At 40.5% G+C, this 24253-nt stretch overlaps 2 protein-coding genes and 1 long non-coding RNA gene across 3 annotated transcripts; 1 reads left to right on the top strand and 2 right to left on the bottom strand.

Annotated features, from left to right (window-relative positions):
* Window positions 1-17207: 17207 nt before the first annotated feature.
* Window positions 17208-18872, bottom strand: LOC126714417 (BTB/POZ domain-containing protein FBL11-like). Its single transcript, XM_050414557.1, has 3 exons — window positions 18362-18872; window positions 17538-17582; window positions 17208-17423 (listed from the first exon to the last, which is right to left on the bottom strand). Exons 1-3 carry the CDS (start codon window positions 18470-18472, stop codon window positions 17337-17339), a joined length of 243 nt encoding a protein of 80 aa, XP_050270514.1. The 5' UTR covers window positions 18473-18872; the 3' UTR covers window positions 17208-17336.
* A 578-nt stretch (window positions 18873-19450) lies between these two features.
* LOC126692063 (uncharacterized) lies at window positions 19451-21388 on the bottom strand. Its single transcript, XR_007644932.1, has 3 exons — window positions 21237-21388; window positions 19798-19852; window positions 19451-19497 (listed from the first exon to the last, which is right to left on the bottom strand). It is a non-coding gene; the product is annotated as an uncharacterized LOC126692063 (long non-coding RNA).
* Window positions 21389-21518: 130 nt separating this feature from the next.
* LOC126692053 (ACT domain-containing protein ACR8-like) lies at window positions 21519-23775 on the top strand. The gene is made up of 6 exons (XM_050387476.1): window positions 21519-21618; window positions 21736-21850; window positions 22006-22073; window positions 22167-22721; window positions 22814-22870; window positions 22999-23775. Exons 1-6 carry the CDS (start codon window positions 21526-21528, stop codon window positions 23536-23538), a joined length of 1428 nt encoding a protein of 475 aa, XP_050243433.1. The 5' UTR covers window positions 21519-21525; the 3' UTR covers window positions 23539-23775.
* The last annotated feature ends 478 nt before the right edge of the window (window positions 23776-24253 follow it).

Raw genomic sequence — 24253 nt, 5'->3', positions numbered from 1 at the left:
TGGGAGTTATATGATGTAACTATTTAGGTAATAGTCTCTTTTAAATTCTATGTGATGAATTTTGTAGACTTTGTGATTAATTGATATTCACATATCACCTCACATATATCTCAAGCTTTTACTAGTTGCACACACTACACAAATTACTCTTTGTTAAACTTGGTACATTATATTGTGTGTGATTTTGTTGTGGCCATCCAAGATTAAAAGTTCCTTGATTTTGATGCAAAATATGTTTAAAGTTTGAGAATTGAGGACAAATTGATTGAAAATTTTGTTTTTGGAAGATCTGGGTTGAATTCAAGTGTTTTTGAAAAACTTTTCGTCTCATACTCATGCATTTCATTTATGAAATATTGTGCTTTAAGGAGTTTCTGCATTAAATTGCTCTTTCTTTTTTTTCAAAAATTTGATTTTTCCATGCATCATTTATGTTTAGGATTCACATGCATTGCATTGTTTTCTGTATCCATCTTGCAGTTTTGCAATCATATCTCTTATTGTTTTCACACATAACATGCATACACTTTGCTAAATTGGGTACACAACTTGATCAGAAATTGATTGATTAATTTTTGAGCTATGTACTTTCTAGTATATGCTTTTTTTATGTGTGAACTGTAGAAAATATTTTTCTTAAGAGATATGATGGATAATCAATGTGCAAATATTTTCTCTACTCATGCAACTGTTTATGGGTCACATAGTGTCATGTTTGCATTTTATTGAAAGAGAGAATATTTTTCTTCATGTGTATCTTCAACTTTGTTTTTTTTTAAAGCTTGGTTTGTGTCTTTTTCTTTATCCCCAACCCCTTTATTTTTCCCTAAAACTGTTTTTCCCAAAACTTGTTTTGTTTTTCCTATTTTTATAAGGGGAGAAATTTTTTTTTAACCTTTGTGGTTCTTAGGGGGAGTTGTTGCTCTTCATAGGGGGAGTTTTCTCTATTTTGTCTTACTCTGTTGCGTATATTTTCTGTCTATCTTCTGATTAGGTAGTCTTTGTCAATACGTGACAAAAAGGGGGAGACATAGATGACCTGTTTGTTTTGTTTAGGAGGAGAATATAAAAACTTTTTGATGTATCTAACTTAGGGGGAGAGTTAGAATTTACTGTTGTTTTTTATATTCTGTTTCATATTATTGTTTATATGTCTTTCTTTCCACACATGCGGTGATGTGTTTGTTGAGTGTTTCAGGAAAGACAGGTGCATTCTGATCAAGACCTTCTACCTCTTCTTGTAACTTCTAGATTAGAAGTCTTAGATTGGGATTTGTGATGTAATTGGGCATTTTATTGTATTGGATTGTTCTTGTATTTGAGCATTTCATTTTGTATGAAAGTTTTGTCACGAATTGCCAAAGTGGGAGTTTGTTAGGTTCTAAATGTTTAGAACAATTGGCAAATTGTGAACACAAACTTGTCTAGATATAGATCTTAGAGTCTATAGGTTTTATTAAACAAAGCTTAATGTAATTCAAGTCAAGATTCAAGAACATACAAGCTGCAGAAAGAAGATTTCATAATCTGTCTGGCTCGACTGATCGAAAGACAGGCTCGACCGATCGAAAGTCGTATCTGCAGAATTTTAATTAAGCCCAAACAGCAGTCCAAGCCCATTTAGGATTAGGGTTTCTAATCTACTTCTCCCAGTATATAAAGGAAACCCTAAACACGTTTTTTGTGTGGCTTTTCAGAGAGAAAAGAGTGTGCCTCTTTTGTATTTAAGGTTTTGTTCCTAAAAAACTCTCTTATGTTTTTTACCGGTGCTATTCCTTGAAGAATCTCAAGATCTGGTATTGTAGAAGTTGTTGCCTTCTCTTGTCATCAAATGTGTTAATGATCTAAACCTTCAAGGGTGATCTTGGAGTCACAAACAGGAGAGTTTGTGTTGCTAAACCTTTGAGTGAGATCTCAAAGTCACAAACGGGGGTGTTTGTGTTTTGCAAAGGCCAAAGAAAGAAGGAGTCCGTGGATTCGGAGCTTGCACGTGGTCGTGTCAGTAAGTTCTACTGGTTGGTAGCATTAGGAAGTTAAGCGGGGGTGCTTGTAAGTCCTTTTGTATGAACTTCGATTATTTCTAGTGGATTTGCTTTTTACCTTGAGGATAGCTAGGCTAAATCCTCCCCAGGTTTTTTACCGGTTTGGTTTTCCTGGGTGATCATATCATTGTCTTATTTATTTTCCGCTGCTATGCATGATATGATTGTTTGATTGGGATAACCTAGACTTGGAATTTGGACTAAGTAACAACTTGGCTAATTAACTAGGTTAAATCAATTGTTTTAAGGGGTCTAAAAACTGACAAATTACAAATGACAAAACTTAGTACAGTACTTAGGTGCTGTTCTTAGATTTCCATCTTATGATTCTGTCACATGAATTTTTTTTCATGGGATGAAAGTGTATTTTTTAGTTAATTAGCCACATGGCTGAATCTTAAGAGAAGAACCTAAGGAAGAACACTTAAAGTATTGTACTTAAGTTTTGTCCAATTACAAATACTAACTAACTTTTTAGTTAATATACAATTCATCCATTTTGTTAATATTCATCAAAATTAATCGATTAAGGACCCCAAAACAATGAAGTTGTATTAAACAAAGTTGAAAGTTTATGGTCTAATTTTGACTAATACTAATGCGTGACTGAATTTAACAAAATTTAAAATCAGAGGATTGAATTGAATGAAAGTAAAGTAAGAGAAATTAATTGAATTTTAATCAAAGTTAGAGGGTCCAATATATAAAAATTTCTATTAAAAACAAAAGGCTAAGAAAATACAATTCTATATTGCTTGGAGTGGAAGTTTGGCCGTGATTTTTTATTTTTTTGGGGATAAAGTTTGGCCATTAATTGATAGATTAATTGTTAAAAAAAATTAATGAGATATTTACTTAAGCGATGCCGTTTATACCAATTACTGGTAAGTAGCAGCAATTTTTAGATAGATCTGTTCATCATCATGATGGGCCCAAGAAACCAATTGGCCCAATAAGGATGGTTGGTTTCGACAAATGGGCTAGTGGAATGCAGGCCCAATAGTTTAAAAATTCTAGGATTTTATTTATTTATTAATTATAAAAATAGAAAATTTATTGCATTTTCAACTATATTGTTATGATACAAAAAGTAAATAGACTACATTCGACCTTAATTTAATCAAATTTAATTTGGGTTGAGTTTTTTTAATCCTGATTTTCAACCCAAGTTCGTCCATGGCCTAAAAAAATCCATGCACATATATTCTTGGAGTATTTTTCATTACTATTTCTTAGGATATATCATAAAATACTTTGAGAATTAAGGACTATTAAGTGACAATTGGATCCTTGATAACATGTGCTGAACCTGACAAATAGTTGTTAAGGAGATTTAGGTTAATTGACACTCTCATTTCATGTGATCAAAAAGGCATGTGGGAGGAGGGTTGCATATTAACTATTGTATGAGATTATATTCCTATTTGATGGTCAAAATCTAGTCTAAAAAGGAACAACTAGTCTAAAAAATGGAACAAAGATTCTAAATGTGGTGGACAAATGAATTTTTATTATTTACAATCAATTTGTACTTGAAATGTAATATGATGTACTTTTTAGTTTTTAGCTTACCTAGAAAGATCCTAAACCTTTTATTCATTAACAATTAATTGATAAATAGTTGTTATACATTTTAGATCAATGACAATCCCATCTCATGTGATAGAGATGGTATGTGGGGTCCACATGTTATAAAAGGGTAATGCATAAAACTGTCGCATAGGATGATTTTTCTATTTGATGGTCAAGATCTAGGATTCAATTCTTGCATTTTCACCTAATCCCAAAGAAAAGGACAAATATTCTGAAAAATCGATCAAAGATTCCAAATGTGATAGATTGATAAAATTTGGTTGTACTAGGAAATTGAAATGTCATGTACTTTTGAGCTTACTCAGGAAGATTCTAAACCTAATAGACATCTTAACATTGTGTTTAATTTATAAAATAAAAAAGTTAAGGGAGGAAATAGTTTGGGGGGATTTGGAGGGGTAAGATACCCCTCTAAACCCTCATTTCCTTCCAAATCCCCTCAGTTTTAGTTCCTCCAAATTAAGGAATTTGGAAACGGATTAGTTCCACTAATATTAGAATTTTTTAAAATTATTAATTTTGTCCTTATGATGTTAATTTAATGTCAATATCTTTAAATAAAATTCTCTTTCCTATTTTAATTTCTAAAAAATCCAAACAAAATAGATGAATGTCTATATTCCATCTCCAACTTAAAATTTTATTTATTTTTTATTTTATAAATGAAGCAAAAGGAAGGGAATACAATTCCCCTCCCATTTCCTCTCTTTTCAAACTTTCTAACACACCATAAGTGGAACTAACAACCACAATCCTATTTTTGTAACTTAGATTCAACTTGGGCTAATTAGAATCAACCCAAAAAGAGTTGACTTAAGCCCATTGAACTATTTATCTAACCAAGGCCCTTTCAATTGCGTCAAGCTTCATAGCAATTTTGCCTTGAAGTGAGAATGTAGTACAAAGGAAAAAGACTTAACTAAGATATGTAAACCAAGCCATAACGAATATAGAATTTAATATAAATCTTTTTTTTTTTTTTAGAATCATATATGTGGGGCCCGGCCCAAAATAATGGGCTAGATAAATACGGGCCCGTCCGAGAAGCATCATGTCCGAGGAGAAGTCACAGCCAAAATACTATTCAAGCCCAACTGCTGTAAAAGAAACCCGTCCGAGGAGTAACACCTCCTCAGACACTACGAAGTCCAGACCAAAAGCTTGCCCCAACCACTGCAGCTCATCCTCCAAGCATATAAAAAAGAATAAAACCCAAAATATCTCATGGAAAGCTGCTACCGCCACATTAAATGTGTCACAATCACCCTCTTGGCCGCATTAATGAGGAAAAGACCCCTGAACAGTACTACCTTGGCCACTGCAACTCACAAGGGAGTGATAAAGGTGTTTGATAGGACAGGTGCTTAAGTGGGGGCTTAGATGATCAACAAGTGTAAGGTTCAGATAAGAATGAAAGAGCTATATAATGTAATAGAGTCCCTCAAAGAAGGGGGACGGAAAAAACTGTATTCATCACTAAGGAAATAGAATCTTCTGTGGAGTATCCATTCTGGTGTTCTTATATCTGCAACAACATTCTCCATACCCCAGTCCGACTAGGCTCACTGAAGCTAAGTTCTTTGACCCATCCTCTACAAGTATTTATTGTGTGTTGCGCCTTGGGCTAGGGCCTGATCAAAAGGGTTTGGGCCAAGAAAATCGTGCAACTACAATTGGCGCCGTCTGTGGGAAGAACTAGAGCATCAGCTAGCACAACGGTCGAGTATGGAAAAACTAGGCCCACATCAGGAGAATCCTCACCAGACAAACTCCCAACAGACACAACCCGCCGAGTCCCAGAGGCAACATAACCCCACCAACCCAGGCGGCAGGGGGAATCGTGAGGGAAGTGTGCATACTATCCGGACGAGCCAAAGTCACACTCAAACAGGCAGTCACGTGTCCTAGAGGCGAAATAGTCATCAGGCCATGCAGCGGGAGATAGATGACCTGAAAAAGGAGTTACGACGTGTGCGGCGAAAACGATCCCCCTCTGACTCAGACGAGTCTTCTAATGCGGAAGATGCGAGTTAACGACGGAATTCAAGGAGCCCCCCAAGTGAAACCTTTTCCTACGAAAGGGAACCATGCCCTGTACGGAAATATGATAACCCATCCAGTAAGGGTTCAAGGAATGATGTTATGAAGAAGGCGCTGGACCAGGTTTCAAGATCACCCTTCACGTATAGAATTGAAGGGGCTAAGCTGCCTCAACGCTTCAATCAACCGGCGTTCGCCATCTATAACGGCCGAGCAGACCCGGTAGAGCATGTGAGCCAGTTTAACCAAAAAATGGCAATCTACTCGCAAAATAAAGCCCTAATGTGCAAAATCTTCCCATCCAGCTTGGGATCAATGGCGATGAGGTGGTTTAACAGCCTGAAGACAAATTCCATAGGCTCCTACAAGCAGCTCACTCAGGCTTTCTGCTCCCGTTTTATCACAAATACCAGAGTCCCTCGACCCCTTAGTTCATTATTGTCCTTATCCATGCACGAAGGAGAAATCCTGAAAGCATACTTGGATAGATATTGGGAGGTGTATAACGACCTAGATGACAACCATGATGATGTTGCTATCAGCACGTTCAAAAGCGTCCTCCCCACCGAGCATGGCTTAAGGAAATCCCTCACTGGTAAACCAGTTGCCGACGTTCATCAATTGATGGATAGGATCGACAAGTACAAAAGGGTGGAGAAAGATCAGCTGCAAGGAAGGGGCAAGGAGAAGGTCATTCCCCCCAAAGTAAATGACTTTAGGTCGGAACGGTATAACCCTAGCCAACCGAGGAGAGATCTCTCGCGACAGGCTGGACAGAGCCACCCACAAACAGTGAATGCCGTGTTCAAGGAGCCAATACAACAGGTGCTGGAGAAAGTAAGAAACGAGCCCTATTTTAGATGGCCGGGAAAGATGGCCGGAGACCCTTCTAAACGTAACCAGGACTTATACTGTCACTACCATCAGGACCATGGGCATACCATTGAGGATTGCAGGAATCTATGGAATCACCTAGATCAGTTGGTCCGAGAAGGGAAGTTACGTCACCTTCTGCACCCCTCGAGCGGACATCCCGGTCAAACAATACCAGAGTCTCGAAAGGATGTATCCTTGAGGCCCCCTACTGGGACGATACATGTCATCCTCGCTGCGCTAGGACGAACTGGGCCACCCATCCCCAGGGTATTAGCTGTTGATCGGCTCCACTACGAGGACAGGCATAGGCAACCCAAAAGGTCGAAAAAGCAAAGCTCTTTGATACTGGGATTCTCGGATGAGGATAAGAGGGGTACTATTCAACCATACGACGATGCCTTGGTGGTTACGTTAAAAATTGGAGGCTTTGATGTGAGAAGGGTGTTAGTAGACTCAGGAAGTGCGGTAGAGATAATGTACCCTAATCTATACAAGGGGCTGAACCTGAAGCCGGAAGATTTGGCAGCTTATGATTCCCCCCTTCTCAGCTTCGAAGGGAGGATGGTTACACCGAAATGGCAGATCCGAGGAGATCAGGCTATAGCCAGGAAGTGTATGGTTGCCGCCATCTTACATCGACCCGTCACCGAGTCCTCGGCCCCACAGAGCTCATAGCAATCAGCCTCCTCGGCCAGGAAAGGCGATGGGCTAGCCGAGGAGATAAGGTGCGAAGGATTAGATAAGATCACTGTCAACAACAACCCGGACAAGTTCTTTCAGGTCGGCTCTGAGTTGCCTTCTCAAGAAAAAGAGGAACTGGTTAGATTTCTCAGAGGAAATGTCGACGTGTTTGCATGGGATGCCTACGACGCCCCGGGGGTTGATCCTAGCCTTATTTGTCACCACCTGAACGTCAACCCCTCTTCCACTCCGAAGAAGCAGCCACCCCGACGCCCTTCAAAGGAGCATGCTAGTGCCGTAAGAGACGAGGTGGCAAAACTAAAAAAAGCAGGGGCTATTAAAGAGGTTTTTTACCCCGAGTGGTTGGCAAACACGGTGGTGGTAAGGAAGAAGACAGGGAAGTGGAGGGTCTGTGTGGACTTTACGGACCTAAACAAGGCGTGCCCAAAGGACCCATTCCCCCTACCCCGAATCGACAGGTTGGTGGATGCAACCGTGGGTCACTCTCGGATGAGCTTCCTAGACGCCTTCCAGGGCTATCATCAGATCCCCCTTGCACCAGAAGACCAGGAGAAGATGGCTTTCATGACGCCCATCGGAAATTATCACTATAAGGTGATGCCGTTCGGGCTAAAGAACGCAGGCTCAACCTACCAAAGGATGATGACCCGGATGTTCGAACCACAGCTGGGCAAGATCATTGAGGTTTACATAGACGATATGGTTGTGAAGAGTAAAAGGGTGTCCGAGCACGTGAAAGACCTCGAAGAAATCTTCGCTATCTTAAGAGAACACTGGTTGCGGTTGAACGCTTCCAAATGTTCATTCGGGGTTGGGTCGGGGAGATTTTTAGGGTACATGGTAACTCATAGGGGAATAGAAGTGAGCCCCGATCAAATCAAAGTAATAAACAGCTTACAGGCTCCTCGAAACCCGAAGGAAGTGCAGAAGCTCACTGGTATGATTGCAGCATTAAACCGGTTCATATCGCGGTCAGCGGATCGATGCCGACCTTTTTACCTCCTGATAAATAAGTGGAAAGGGTTTGAGTGGTCGGAGGATTGCATTCGGGCTTTCCAGCAGCTTAAGGAATATCTGTCACGACCCCCCATCATGTCCAGCCCTGAGGCAGACGAGGTGTTGTTTGCGTACATCGTTGTAGCTCTCCATGTCGTAAGCCTGGTACTGATAAGGGATTATAATGGGGTGCAGCGACCAGTATACTATGTGAGCAAATCATTACACGAGGCCGAGGTGCGATACCTACCTCTAGAAAAGACAATTCTGGCGGTAGTACATGCCACCCGGAAGCTCCCTTATTACTTTCAGGCGCATACGATCATCGTTCTAACTCAGCTTCCCCTCCGAGCAGTGCTTCGAAGCGCTGACTACACAGGAAGGATCGTCATGTGGAGTGTGCTTTTGGGAGCCTTTGATATTAAATATATGCCCAGATCCTCCATCAAAGGTCAGGTCCTCGCAGACCTGGTAGCAGAGTTTGCTGAACCCTCTATAGAAACAATAACCGAGAAGAAAGACACGGATGAAAAATCGGTTGGCGTAATTTCAGCGGGGAAGACCTCGCATTGGAAGGTCTACGTGGATGGCGCGGCCAACCAGAGAGGATCTGGAGTTGGGATAGTTTTAATATCACCAGACGGTGCCGCCATTGAAAAATCGCTGAGGCTTGGATTTTCGGCTACGAACAATGAAGCCGAATACGAAGCCTTGTTTCAAGGGATGACAACGGTTCAAAGATTGGGCGGAAAAGTAATAGAAGCATTCACAGACTCCAGGTTGGTCGTCGAACAAGTGATGGGTGAGCTGGAAGCCAGAGATGCTAGGATGCAAGAGTATCTAGGACAAGTCAAACGCCTGCAGACGAGTTTTGAGTCATTCAATCTGACGCACATTTCAAGAAGTGCAAACACTCATGCAGACTCACTGGCCACTCTTGCCACGTCCTCGGCGCATAATCTACCACGAACGATCCTCGTAGAAGATCTAATCAGGGCGAGTCCCACCAGTAGAAACCCGGCCCAAGTCCATCAGATCAGGCAGAGTCCCAGCTGGATGGACCCCATAAAGAATTTCCTCCAGGACGATATCTTACCGGAAGAAAAACTAGAGGCCGAGAAGATACGTAGAAATGCTCCTCGGTTCTGGCTATCAGAGGACTACAAACTATATCGGCGCTCCTACTCTGGACCGTACCTACTCTGCGTACATCCAGAAGAGTCCGAGTCTCTACTTGAAGAGTTACATGAGGGAATTTGTGGAAGTCACACTAGAGGAAGGTCGCTGGCGCACAGGGCACTCACCCAAGGATACTGGTGGCCGAACATGCAAAGAGAGGCCCAAGAATACGCTAAGAAGTGCGATCAGTGCCAAAGATTTGCCCCGAATATCCACCAACCCGGGGGGGTTCTCAGCCCACTCTCTAGCCCACGGCCGTTCACACAATGGGGTCTTGATATTGTAGGACCTTTCCCCAAAGCTGCGGGGAATAAGCGATACATAATAGTCGAAACCGATTACTTCACTAAATGGGTGGAAGCTGAACCTTTGGCCAACATCAGGGACGTGGATGCCCAGAAATTCATCTGGAAAAACATTATCACCCGCTTCGGAACTCCACGTACACTCATTTCCGACAATGGTCTCCAATTCGATAGTAAGAGCTTTAGGGAGTATTGCCGCGAGTTTGGGATCATTAATCGATATTCCACCCCCGCATACCCCCAAGGAAATGGGCAAGTCGAGGCCGTGAACAAGGTCATAGTGAACGGACTGAAGAAAAGACTAGATGAGGCAAAGGGAAGATGGGTAGAAGAGCTCCCGCACGTCTTATGGACCTATCGGACAACGCCGCGACGTTCAACCGGTGAGACCCCCTTTTCGATGACTTATGGGGCGGAGGTCGTGCTCCCAATCGAGAACAACTTCCCCACATTGAGGTCTAACTCGTTTACCCCAAACGGTAACGACTAGTTATTGGGAAAAAGTCTAGACCTAGCCGAGGAAAGAAGGGAAAAAGCCACGATTCATATGGCCTATTATCACCAGAAGCTGAGGCAAGAGTATGATGCCAATGTTAAGCTGCGACCTCTAGGTCCAGGTGATCTCGTGATGAGAAAGATTCTCGGCAGTGCAAAAAACCCTTCTTGGGGCAAGTTGGGGCCCAACTGGGAAGGACCATACCGTGTCACATCCGTGGCCAGGATAGGCGCTTACTACCTAGAAGATCTGGATGAAAAAACCGTACCTCGACCATGGAATGTAAATAACCTCAGAAGATATTGTTATTAATGAAAATGGCTTCGCCCATGTTTTGTTTCATGATTATCCTCTGCCTGCTGATCTATCTACATTTATTCATAGTTTTAAACAGAACCTAAGTCCTGCATGGCTCCTCGGACCACAGACTTAGGGGAAATTATTACTCATGACAATTATTACAAGTTTTAAACAGAACCTAAGTCCTGCATGGCTCCCCGGACCGCAGACTTAGGGGAAATTATTACTTATGGCGACTATTCATAGTTTTAAACAGAACCTAAGTCCTGCATGGCTCCTCGAACCATAGACTTAGGGGAAATTATTACTCATGACAATATATACAAGTTTTAAACAGAACCTAAGTCTTGCATGGCTCTCCGGACCACAAACTTAGGGGAAATTATTACTTATGGCGGCTATTCATAGTTTTAAACAGAACCTAAGTCCTGCATGGCTCCACGGACCACAGACTTAGGGGAAATTATTACTCATGACAATTATTACAAGTTTTAAACAGAACCTAAGTCCTACATGGCTTCCCGGACCATAGACTTAGGGGAAATTATTACTTATGGCGACTATTCATAGTTTTAAACAGAACCTAAGTCCTGTATGGCTCCTTAGACCACAGACTTAGGGGAAATTATTACTCATGACAATTATTACAAGTTTTAAACAGAACCTAAGTTCTGCATGGCTCTCCGGACCACAAACTTAGGGGAAATTATTACTTATGGCGGCTATTCATAGTTTTAAACAGAACCTAAGTCCTGCATGGCTCCACGGACCACAGACTTTGGGGAAATTATTACTCATGACAATTATTACAAGTTTGAAACAGAACCTAAGTCCTGCATGGCTCCACGGACCACAGACTTAGGGGAAATTATTACTCATGACAATTATTACAAGTTTTAAACAGAACCTAAGTCCTACATGGCTTCCCGGACCATAGACTTAGGGGAAATTATTACTTATGGCGACTATTCATAGTTTTAAACAGAACCTAAGTCCTGTATGGCTCCTTAGACCACAAACTTAGGGAAAATTATTACTCATGACAATTATTACAAGTTTTAAACAGAACCTAAGTTCTGCATGGCTCTCCGGACCACAGACTTAGGGGAAATTATTACTTATGGCGACTATTCATAGTTTTAAACAAAACCTAAGTCTTGCATGGCTCCTCGGACCACAGACTTAGGGGAAATTATTACTCATGACAATTATTACTAGTTTTAAACAGAACCTAAGTCCTACATGGCTCCCCGGACCACAGACTTAGGGGAAATTATTACTTATGGCGACTATTCATAGTTTTAAACAGAACCTAAGTCATGCATGGCTCCTCGGACCACAGACTTAGGGGAAATTATTACTCATGACAATTTATACAAGTTTTAAACAGAACCTAAGTCCTGCATGGCTCCTCGGACCATAGACTTAGGGGAAATTATTACTTATAACAATTTGGAAAGCTATTACCTAAGGGAAATCATTTCAAAGCGTGCGCGCAGTCTAGCACCATTATAACCCTCATTCAAATTCGTTGCATGGCATCCTCTTCACCCTGATCCTTTATATCATTACTAGCGTTAAATAAAGGGATGGTACCAGCATAAATCCATAAAAACGAAGGAAACATCCTATATTAATATTCCGTGATCAATACAAAAAGAGAGGTCCTTACAAGAGAGTGCAAAAACAGGACGACTCTCATTCAAAAAAAAAAAAATAGTAATAAAAAGAGGAAGGAAATATAAAAAAATAAAATAAAAATAAAAAAAAGAGCCTAAAAGCTAAGCCTCGGCAGGAGGATCTTCTTTCTGCTCTGGCTGAGGAGGAGGAACCTCGACGGTGGGGTCCGTAGCAGGATCCTTCGATATGTCAGGCACGGGGACGGCGTTAGGTACCGCCAAATCCGGCTCAGAGGCTGCTTGGATGCCGTCAGGATTCTCTCGGATCTCCTGAGGGTAGAAAACGTTCTCAGGCAACCTTAGCGCCAAATCCGCGGAAACTCCTGCAGCATCAAGGGCCTGAGCCCACGAGATGCTGCAGTAGTCCCTGCACACCTCGAGGATCTCCTCAAATAGCCTGGCCTCCGTTTCTTGGACCCCGAGCTGGCGAGCAGCATTCTTTTCAGTCTCTGTGGCCTCTCGGATCAGCTGAGCCTCCTCTTTGACCCGTCGCAACTCATCCTTGACTTTTTGCAGAGCAGCCTTGAGATCCAGCACTGCCTGCTTCTCGGTGGCGAGGTAGATCTGGGTCAAGTATAGCTCTTTGCGCTGGTCCTCCGCCTGGGTCTCGGCACTCTTCAGACCAGCCTCAGCACTTTTGCGCCGTTTCTCCGACTCCTTGAACTTCTCAGTGAGTTCAAGGTGATCGTGCTTGAGGGACCCCAAGGTTTTCTCCATCTCCGTCCGAGACTGAGCCTCAGCCTCAGCCCGACTTCGATTATCACGATAAAATTCCTCATCCACAAATACTTGCTGAGTAATCTGCAAACGAAACAAAATCGGTTCAGAATTTAACAGGGTTAAATAAGTTAATAAAACAGTAAAATGATTACTTACCATCGCAAGATCCCTTTTAAGGGATAGGAAAAGCTCGGGCTGAGAGAACCGCCTATAGGCCTCCATATCCTGAGGAAGCAACAGGGGTTGCTCTAAGGCATCAGCCACGTACCCTGCTCGGCCCCGGTTGTACTCTCAGATCGACGAGTTATAGGGGATAGCAACCCCATCCAACTCCAACTTAGGGCTCCACATACGCGGGGTAGCGCGCACCTCAGCACGGTTCTCCTCGTCCCTGCTCTCAGAGGAGTTTGCCCTCTTACTCCTCTATCCCTTTGTAGCCTTTTGCTGCTTAGCAGGTCGGGTAACCAGCTCACCCTCCTCAGGAATGTCAGCCTGCCTTTTCTTTTTTAGGTCGGGGATAGCCTTGAGGCCAGGATCAGTAGGGACCTGAGGGGCGATTGGAGGTGGGTCCTGGGTTTGTGCCTTGGCAGGTGCCTTCGAGGACTGACCTTTGCCTCGGCTGGACATCAACTCTCGCAAAGACTTTCCCATATCACCTCCTTCTCCGTCCGAGGAGTCGTCCGAGTAGGTTATTATGATTGGACCACCAGCCACGAAGTTGCGGTCCTACTCTCCTTCAGGATCAGAAAGTTCAACCACGGGGTCTTGCTGAACTTCCTCCTCAAAATAAAACTCGTCTATTTCTTCCTCAAGGGAAAGACGAGATGATTCGGTTTGCTCCTCAACTGGAACAGCAACACCAGGCTCTTCTGGCGGAGGTAGTTGCTCTGCTATATAGGGATGCCGAACGCCAGGTAGTACGACTGGTGGAAGATCACGTTGAGCTAGGAACCCGGTCTTGGACACGTCAATCCTAGCCAACCTCGGACTGCCAGCCCTTATGGCGTGACCAATAGCTTGGAAAGAGCGGCTTAGAGGTTGGTAGCCCAGAACCAGATGAGCTGCACGTAGCTGTCCGTCCTCAGCAACGTAAATTTCCGACCTCAGAAGGTAGTTCAGCGCCGGCACGTTCACGAAGTTTAGCCGAGGAGCGACGTGAACTTTATCTGCAAACATCCAAGAAAAGTGAGATTAGTTCTTGAAATTCTCCAAGTGTAAGGAAAGCAAGAAAAATAACCCCCCAATGCTAAACCCTTTCCCCAAAAGAATTGGCCTTAAAGACGCCGCACCTGGTATTCCTGCCCGAAGCAATAAGAAAATCATTCTTCACGGTCTTATTGGATACTGGAAGACAAGAAATCAATCTAACAACCTCGGATCGGGATTTAAGATAATACCCTCCACTCTCGAGGCGGTGACACTCATACAGATAAGCCACGTCGTGCCATGTAAGGCCTAGATTCATCCGCTCGTCTAAGACATCTACACAGCCTAGTATCTTGAACATATTTGGGGCACACTGATGCGGCATCAACCTATGGTTGAACAGGTACTCCCTTGTAATCCTACGCATGGGAAGTGTCATCCCTCCCTCTATGAAATCAATCATAGGGATAACAACTTCTCCCTCGCCTCTATCTGTCAATACTCCTTCAAGAGGACAATACTGCAGCCCCACCCCCGGGGGAATGTGGTATTTTGCCCTAAAGGCCTCCATAGCGGCCGGAGTATTTACTAGTTTTTCGAATCTACCCATCTGAGCTGTACTGGAAGAATGAAAATAAAGACCAAGGGAAAAACAAAGTCTGAGGAGGAAGTCGAAGCGACAAAGCGAACGGAACTTACAGGTATCTTCTCAAATGACCGATGAGGAAATCGGAAAGCTCTTCTGTGGAGGGTGCTTCGTAGAAATGACTATGAAGATCTGAAGGAAGGATGTGCTCAAGGATTTCTGGGCGCTGGAGTTCTCTGGAGGTCTCTATTCTGATGTGCGGATAAAAAAAGAAAGAGGGAGCCTGTCTGACGTCTTATATAGCCTGGAAGAGAGAGAAAAGATCGACCTCGCCTAAAAAGTCGAGAAATAATGATGGCCGTTCAATCCACGTCCCACCGTTGGATGAAGGGGACCAGAAGCCTCCGGAAGTAAATGGCCGCACCTCGTAAATTGTAGCGCGTCCAAAGTAACTGCCCACACGCGCGCCCCAAGCCTTCCTTCCATCCTCTCATTGACATCAAAACCCCGCTTTTCTCCTCGAAAGGAGATAAAAACCGGAGTTTTGAGGGGCTATTGTGGGGCCCGGCCCAAAATAATGGGCTAGATAAATGCGGGCCCGTCCGAGAAGCATCATGTCCAAGGAGAAGTCACAGCCAAAATACTATTCAAGCCCAACTGCGGTAAAAGAAACCCGTCCGAGGAGTAACACCTCCTCGGACACTACGAAGTCCAGACCAAAAGCTCACCCCAACCACTACAGCTCATCCTCCAAGCATATAAAAAAGAATAAAACCCAAAATATCTCATGGAAAGCTGCTACCGCCACATTAAATGTGTCACAACCACCCTCTTGGCCGCATTAATGAGGAAAAGACCCCTGAACAGTACTACCTTGGCCACTGCAACTCACAAGGGAGTGATAAAGGTGTTTGATAGGACAAGTACTCAAGTGGGGGCTTAGATGATCAACAAGTGTAAGGTTCAGATAAGAATGAGAGAGCTATATAATGTAATAGAGTCCCTCAAAGAATGGGGACGGAAAAAACTGTATTCATCACTAAGGAAATAGAATCTTCTGTGGAGTATCCATTCTGGTGTTCTTATATCTGCAACAACATTCTCCATACCCCAGTCCGACTAGGCTCACTAAAACTAAGTTCTTTGACCCATCCTCTACAAGTATTTATTGTGTGTTGCGCCTTGGGCTAGGGCCTGATCAAAAGGGTTTGGGCCAAGAAAATTGTGCAACTACAATATAAATTATATTTTTGATTTATGGAATTTAATATAAATTATATATTTTTTTTGAGAATCATATAAATTATATTTTTGGTTCCTTAGATTTTATATGGAATTTAGTCTCTTAAATTTTAAAATGTAACAATATAGTCCTTTTGTTTATTTTTCATTAATATATTGCTTAATCATCTAACACTAATAAAATGTTGAGCACCTTATATTTAAGGGACCAAAATGGAACGATCCCATGTTTAAAAGACGAAAATCAAACCGATCCAATATTTAAATTTTAAAGAACCAAAATTGAACTAACCCATATGTTAAGTTTGCAATTTGTAATTTAGCAACGCCGACATTAGCTAAAAAGGTAGCATCAACAACATGCTAATAGCCATGTAAACAATAAATGGACAAAAAATAGAGGAACAAATTTGTTCCCTTTTTTAAATTTACAAAATCAAAGTCCAACAAACCTCAAATTTAAGAGACCAAAAATGAAGTTTATCTTAGATTTTATATTTCATTAAACCTTTAGTGTTATAATTAAGAGGTTTCCTCGTTTTAACAATAATTTTAACAATATATTTATTTTTCTTGTGGGTACCACATTTTATTAAAAGAAATATGCACATATATGATGCATAAGATACGACAATATAGCCCAAACATTATACAAATAAATCCACATAAATCAGATGCATGAAAAAAAAAAAAAAACAAAACAAAAAAACCAAGCTTTCAATAATCCTATTACTACTACTTATGCCTAAATGCTTAATTAATATTTATCAGATATATCTACAGGAATAACTATTATATACAACTGATATTAGGCAATGCAGGACCCAACAAGTGATATGATTGCCGAACGCTATTAGCTTATTACTGAAAAGGGACCATAGCAGCAAAACTGCAAAGTATGCATGAAAGATGCCAAATGAACAATGAATTTTCTTTATCTGAAATCTAATTTGAGACAGTCATATGTACTCATATAGACCATCCAAGCAGGAATATCAGATGTAAACTTCTAACAAGTTTAGTTACAAAATTGGTTGTAGTCTACAATCTTATTTAATATTTTTTTATTGGAGGTGAATTTTAACAAATCAACCATTGGATTGCATTTTCTTCTTATAACCTCCATACTTGCAAAATTTCTAGAAAATTAAAGACTAATAAATATGTCGTCAATAAATTGTTTAAATTTCAAGTTTTTGTAATTTAAAATTATGCATAAAATATAATCTTATAGATCATATAGTAAATAATATCCGATTAACACAAAATTTGACATGTGTATTAAGAATGTAAAAAATATGCAATCTAACGGTTAGATTTTTGAAATATATAGTAATGTTAATGTAAGGTTGTAGCCTCAGGTTACAACTAATTTTATAGCTAAATTTTGTCTTTGATATTATTATCCTTACAGAAAATTATGGTCCTAAAATATCATGTTGTCAGGAAGGGAGCGGAGGCATTCCAGTCCAACACCCTTGTTTGGAGGCGTTCTAGAGATATCTTCCGAATAATTGGTAACTGTAATCACAATTAAAGGAAGAAAATATAACATTAGTTGTTAAACTTGATTTCTCTGGCAAGAAAGAAACAACAGTAGAGAACAGTGACACTGTAATGAGAGTATGAGAGTACCTTTGAAGCAGCATCAAAAATGAAGGTTTTCCGTATCCCGGGAACCTGAATAATGTTGGTTAGATTCCAGCCCAGTGAATAAGCAGTCAGTCAGTTATATATCTCAAAGGTTCATAAACAGGAATTAGAATCCAAATTATCCAAACAGAGTAAATTTATCTTTATCCTACTTGAGGTGAAAAAAAAATATATATATATCGACAACAGTTGACACCATAAAGTTCCAACTTCAACATAAAATATTGTCACTGTACAAATTATGTATACAAATTGTACCCCAATGAATCTATGATTTGGCTAATCACAGCCTCAATACTGTACATTATCTAGTCATAACTGTATCTATTCACCTGAAAGAATTATGATGAAAATTAAGTAGGCTGATGACTAGCTATTTTCAAACTTCAAAAGCAATGCTCTGGTCCTTATAGAAGACCCACACAACCGCAGATAATTCATAATTATAATGCTATAATAATTTAATTCTTATAATGCATAAACTGAACAAAGTTAACAAATTTAGCTCATTTCCTGGTCTGCCAATGCAATCACAAAGCCTATAGCAACCACATTGCGCAATCTTTACCATATTAAACAGGGCTCTTTACAATTCAAACTAAACAATAGACACAAAAGGATAATATAACTAAAGCTATAAACAATAGAAGAGGAAGTTCCAAAACAAGCAATCAACAATGAATATATTTGTGTACCATGTTCCAATGGGAGCATGTGTAACAGTACATTAATTTGATCCATTCATCTGAACATTAACCAGACCTGTATCCAAGATGCAAAAAAAATAGCAGTAAAAGAAGGCTCACATTATGACGCAGCAACAGATCTTCAATAGCTGTGCAGTCGAGAAGAGAAGAAACCCCGTTTGCTGTGACTTCTCCACATTCCTGAATGTCATCACATTTGGAAACATACATGAGCACTAAAAGAGCAGAAAATAATAATGCAACGACAAAATCATACGTATGAGAAAAAAGAAAAGAGGTGGACGGGGTGGCGTAGATCAATTGTTATCAAAACAGAGAAACCTTTTTAGCTTAAAGCATCTGACAACCAATGTTAGAGCTTTATTCAAGGTTTTCTAAGGATATATAGACCAACGTTTCTTTCTTGTTTTCCCTTATTTTTATTTTTCATGTTTTTCTTGTCCAGCAACTCAAGAAGAGCAAGAAGATGAAGAAGACAGCAGGTGCTTTTAACCACCACTCATCTACATCAGAAGCACTTAAGAACGTTTTAGTAGGAAGGATCTGTATCAAATTTTAGCATGATAAAAAAAAGGATTTCAGTATACATTTAAAAGAAAAGAGAGAATGAAAAACCTCTAGATGGATAGAAATCTATGAAGCACGGGTGCGTTTCGGGACTCGGGTGCGGGTGCGGGGCCGGGTGCGGGACTTGGCAATTTTTGAAAAAGTAGGGTGCAGGTGCGGCGGGACTCGGAGATTAAAAAATTATTAAAAATATTTTTATTTATATTTTCTATATATTTTTACTATAAAAATATTCTTAAAAAACACATTAATATACTTGATTCATAAAACAAAGAAAGAAGAAGGCAAAAAACACATCTGAGGTCAGAATTTCGGCTGCTCCGGCAAGTTTTAAGGACAATTTCGGCCGTTTTCGGCCGATTTCGGCCGTTTCCGGCCTGTTTCGGCCGTATCGGTCGCCGGCCGATACGGCCCGATTCTGGCCGAATCAGCCCGATTTGGCGCGAATCGAGCCGCGTCGGCTCGAATCCAGCCAATTCGGCTCGAATCCGATAAAAAAAAAAAAAAAAAAAAAACTCAGACGCGGCCGGACTCGCGGTCAACCGCGTCGGACGCCACGTCCCGCGTCGCACCGCATCGGACTCGGGTGCGCCACCCTCCCAGCCGCGTCCGTGCTTTCTAGATAGAAATCAAGCCTGGGCATCCATGTGAGATAATCTTTTGAGAATCTGTGATAAAGGCCAAAAGCTAAGGTAGTAAAACATATCAATTACCATCCAACAACTAGAAATGAATATGACCATTATTTCAGATCTGCTATAAAGATACGCTAAGCATGGATAAAATATAGAGAAAAAGAGATACGTATACCATGCAGCAATAAAAAGAACCAATTAATGATGGGTCTCATAGTCTCTCATTTGCTTCTGTTGATATTTGAACTTGAATCATGAAACAACAATAAGAGGATTCAAGAACATGAAATGCAGAATAATGCAAATTATACTTTACAAACAATGACTCCTGACCTGAATTGAGAAGCTTACATCCCAGCAAGGAAAGCTCATCCAAGTTTGCACAATTCTAAGTCAGAATAACTAAATCATTATTGGTCATCCAAGGGGTTACTCTTTCAAGCCTCAATTTCCTCATATATTGCATAGAGAAGCTGAAGCTTAACATAGATACATCACCAAGCCAATAGCACAATGCCAACACTCGCAAATATATGCCAAGATGTTCATTATGACCAGGAGCGGAACCAAGATTCGTCCCTGGGGGGGGGGGGGGGCGGGCTAGAGCTTAAAACCAAAAAAAAATTTATGAAAATAAAAACTAACATACAAAATAAGTATTTCTTAAACATTTCATATTATAAAACACATCAACAAAGTAAAACATACAAAATAAGTATTTCTTGTTTTGTGCGCGATTTTTGTTTAGTCCTTATTTATTTTGTTTTTGTAGTTTAAGGGGCATGAATTTTATTTGTTTATTTCTTTTCTTGTAGGTCAATATCTAAATATTTTAGAAGAGGAGAAACAAGTTCGTCTCTGATTATGAGTGTCCGAGATGACCTGTAAAGAACCCAAATCACGAAATAGAGTCACAGCCAGAATAAATAAGTGTATTTCATTTCGCAAGAAAAAAAAAATGTAAATATGCTACTTGATAAGTTATACTGATCTCAGTCATATGAGAGGTTATGAGACAATCTATTACGCAAGAGAAAGTAATTTTGTCTCTTTATGAAAAAAGAAAAAAAAAAGTGCAAGAAAAGAGGGGGGGGGGGGGGGGGGGGGGGAGGGGGACATGAGCTTTTGCCCTTATTTTTTTAAATATCCAGTAATTTGTCTCTGTTTTGAAACTATTAAGCATCATGTCTCTGTTTTGAAACTCGATTTTATGATTATCGAGTTCTAAGTAAGTTTTTGCCACGCTGAAGGAGCACCCATCAGATGATTGAAACTTACCTAGAACTCGATTTTCCAAAAATCGAGTTTCAATGAAACTCGATTTTATGATTGAAACTTACCTAGAACTCAATTTTCTAAAAATCAAGTTACATTGGAACTCGATTTTTAGAAAATCAAGTTTCAAAACAGGGACACGGTGCTTAATAGTTTCAAAACAGGGACATTGTGTTAGATATTTTAAAAAATAAGGGCAAAAGCCCATTTTCGCCCAAGAAAGGGCCTTTCAATCATCCTAAACAAAAGAATATCTCCATGTGTTGTACTGTTTCAACCATATCAGAAATATTGTCTGATCAATTTTTCTCCAGAGAATCAGAACACAGAGTGAACATAATTACTGTGAGGTAGTAATCCCAGACAGGGAAGCATGCCCTTGTAGGGAACAGAACCTACTGCATGAGTCAATCCCCTTATTCAATAACAAGTATCACGTAGAAGAATCCCCATTTTTGTTATAAAGAAGAATCTCGAATTTCAAAGAAAATTAATACCTGAAAATGAAGAATTACTGACTCTAGCATAGGACAAGCTGCAGGTAGTCGTTTCAGCGCATCTTCACCTAAGATACACCTAAACCCACGGTTATTGACCTTAGTGACATAATAGCAGGTTGGAGAGCTTCCAGAGAGAGATAAGAAAATCCCCAACCTAAAGTAATTTCTTCCAATTTGCAATTGCCTAACTCAAGATACAAATCTTTATACAAGTAATAATTTTACTTTCCTGTCGAAATATATTTCTGCAGCCCCTCGCATTCAAGCACTTTAAACCTGGATTTCCATGGACTACGTGAGCGAATGCAGCAGCCTGTCACTGCTATTGCGCAGGGTCGTGATCGACAATGCCGTTCGCCCCACTGCGACTCTTGTCACGGTACGCCTCTCACGAAACCTCTCAAGCACGAAATCAATTTTTCTATGAAAACTTTTCCCAAAAAAACAAATGTTACTAACTCGGTTTTTCTGTTTTCCTCTTTTGCTTAATTTGCAGGTTGATAGTGCTAGAAGGCATGGAATTTTACTTGAGGCCGTGCAGATTCTCACGGATCTGAACCTTTCCATCAAAAAGGCTTACATATCTTCAGATGGAAGATGGTTCATGGATGGTAAGAGGAAAAAAAATTCAAGCTTTTAATTGTTTTTTTTTTTTTCCTTTTGTTAAATTAATGGTGTCCATGTTCGGCGCACGTTAGCTTAAACGTGTTGTTTCTAGTTATTGAAAATTTCTGAAACACGTGTTTTGTTCTGTTTTTGGTTGCAGTTTTCCATGTGACTGATCAAATCGGAAACAAACTTACGGATGCGAGCGTTATCAGATACATTGAACAGGTAATTATCACATTCAATGCCTAATTTATTGCCGTTCTGATTTTAATAAATATGATTAAATTTTTTTTCTTTGTTTGTTTATTTTGTTAACAGTCTATGGGCAGCATTCACTATGGTCGGACTAACGGCCTAACAGCCCTAGAACTAACTGGAACCGACCGTGTTGGTCTACTATCTGAGGTTTTTGCTGCGCTAGCTGACCTTCAATGCAATGTTGTGGAAGCTAAAGTTTGGACTCACAATGGCCGAATTGCTTCACTAATCTATGTGAAGGACTGTGATTCCGGTTGCCCCATTGAGGATTCCCAGAAAATAGACCGAGTCGAAGCTCGTTTGAGGAATGTACTCAAAGGTGACAATGATATTCGCAGTGCTAAGACCTCGGTGCCTATGGCGGTCACGCACACTGAGAGGAGGCTGCACCAAATGATGTTTGCGGATCGTGATTATGAGTGGAAGCCAATTTTGAAGCGCAGTGATGACTGTCCCATTGTCACGGTTCAGAATTGGATTGAGAGGGGTTACTCTGTTGTGAATGTTCAGTGCAAGGACAGGTCGAAGCTTTTATTTGACATTGTTTGCACGATGACAGACATGGAGTATGTTGTTTTTCATGCTACTATCAATACAGCTGGAGACAGAGCATATTTGGTACGTAAATTTAATACCAAAACATGAATTGGGTTTTTGCTAACATTAATGTTTCCAATTGAAAATACTGACTCTTTTATTATTTGGTACGGGAATTTTACATTAGACACACAGATGGGACTTCAATTGAGAGAAGGGCTTCTGAGGTACTTATTAATTGTCTTAATTTCACATACCACAATTGCATTGTTGAGTTGGTCATTTTTAATATATGCTTTTATTAGCTTGCTTGTAGATAAAAAAAATGTTGATGGTGTGATTGAATTTATTACAGGGTGTGAGGCTTGAATTTTCCGCGGAAGATAGGCAGGGGCTTTTGGCCGATGTTACAAGAACGTTCCGAGAGCATGGGCTTAATGTGACGAGAGCCGATATCTCAACCGAAAGAGATATGGCCGTGAATGAGTTTTATGTGACGGATGCAATTGGTAACACTGCGGATTCAAAACTCATTGAAGCTGTTAGACAAAATATAGGGTTGAGTAATTTGAAAGTGAAGGAATTGCTAATGATTTGTCATAAGAAGGTTGAGAGTGAAGAGCAACCAGTTGGGGTCGGTGGGGCGGTGTTATTATCACTTGGGAGCTTAGTGAGGAGGAATCTATACAACTTGGGACGGTGGTGGAATTTGGTGATAGTAGTTATAGTAGGTTGGGTTTTGTTGGAATTTGGCGTTGCTTTATTTGAAGAGGGATTTGAATTAGAAGAAGAGGAAACAGGTGGAAAAAGTAAAAGGTTGTGTTGTTGGCTGGGGGAGTTTGTGGGATATAGAGGTTATTGCTGGCAAGCACAGAGAAAAGTAGTAGGTAGATGAATAGGGAATTTGTTTCATACAGAACGAATGTGTACATATTAACCACGTGTATCGGGAAGAAGACAAGTTAGCCAAGGAAGGGGGCATCTCAAAAGTGAATTTTGTTGTTTTTTGATCAGCCTCCTTCATCTGAACTTTGTAATTTTTTGTTATCTGATACTGTTGACATGTACTGTTTAAGGCGTTTAGCCAATACTCAGGGCCAAAATGGCCAAATACTATCTATTTTTGAAATTTTTAGCAACAGAACACTATTTCGGAAATTATTAGGGATCTATCACTTTTTTTAGTACTCGAGCTTGGTGAGCTCGAGTACCATATTTTTTAATCCACCGTGGCACGATGACATGGAAAGCTGGAAATAAAATATTCCGCTTGGTACTCGAGCACCTGAAGCTCGAGTACTGGTTGAACAGTACTCAAGTCCTACGTACTCGAGTACCATCTGTTCATTTATTGCACACCCCTTACTGACAAGTGTAGTGCATGTACTACACCAAGTTGTGTAGTACTACATCAGGTTACACCTGGTTTTGCATTAGGTTTTGCATTTACCACTTACTGACAGGTGTAGTTCATTTATTGCACACCCACTTGTGTAGCAAAACCTGATATTATACATGCAAAACATTTATTGCACAACCATATGTACCAAAACACTACGCAATCACAAGAAACCTAAAAGCTAAAAGCAGAAATTACATATGCACCAAAA

This window comes from Quercus robur, chromosome 1 (genome assembly GCF_932294415.1).
Source record: "Quercus robur chromosome 1, dhQueRobu3.1, whole genome shotgun sequence".
Classification (NCBI taxonomy): domain Eukaryota; kingdom Viridiplantae; phylum Streptophyta; class Magnoliopsida; order Fagales; family Fagaceae; genus Quercus; species Quercus robur.
The sequence above is the reverse complement of the archived record's forward strand: the minus strand, read 5'-3'. Positions and strand labels throughout refer to the sequence as shown.

Coding starts and splice junctions, on each gene's coding strand:
- LOC126692053 (XM_050387476.1), top strand. CDS start 21,526: ATGGACTACGTGAGCGAATGCAGCAGCCTGTCACTGCTATTGCGCAGG. Junction 22,074..22,166: donor TTATCAGATACATTGAACAG/GTAATTATCACA, acceptor TTTTGTTAACAG/TCTATGGGCAGCATTCACTA. Junction 22,722..22,813: donor CAGCTGGAGACAGAGCATAT/TTGGTACGTAAA, acceptor TATTATTTGGTA/CGGGAATTTTACATTAGACA.
- LOC126714417 (XM_050414557.1), bottom strand. CDS start 18,472: ATGTATGTTTCCAAATGTGATGACATTCAGGAATGTGGAGAAGTCACA. Junction 17,583..18,361: donor ATCTGTTGCTGCGTCATAAT/GTGAGCCTTCTT, acceptor AACATTATTCAG/GTTCCCGGGATACGGAAAAC. Junction 17,424..17,537: donor TTTTTGATGCTGCTTCAAAG/GTACTCTCATAC, acceptor TTGTGATTACAG/TTACCAATTATTCGGAAGAT.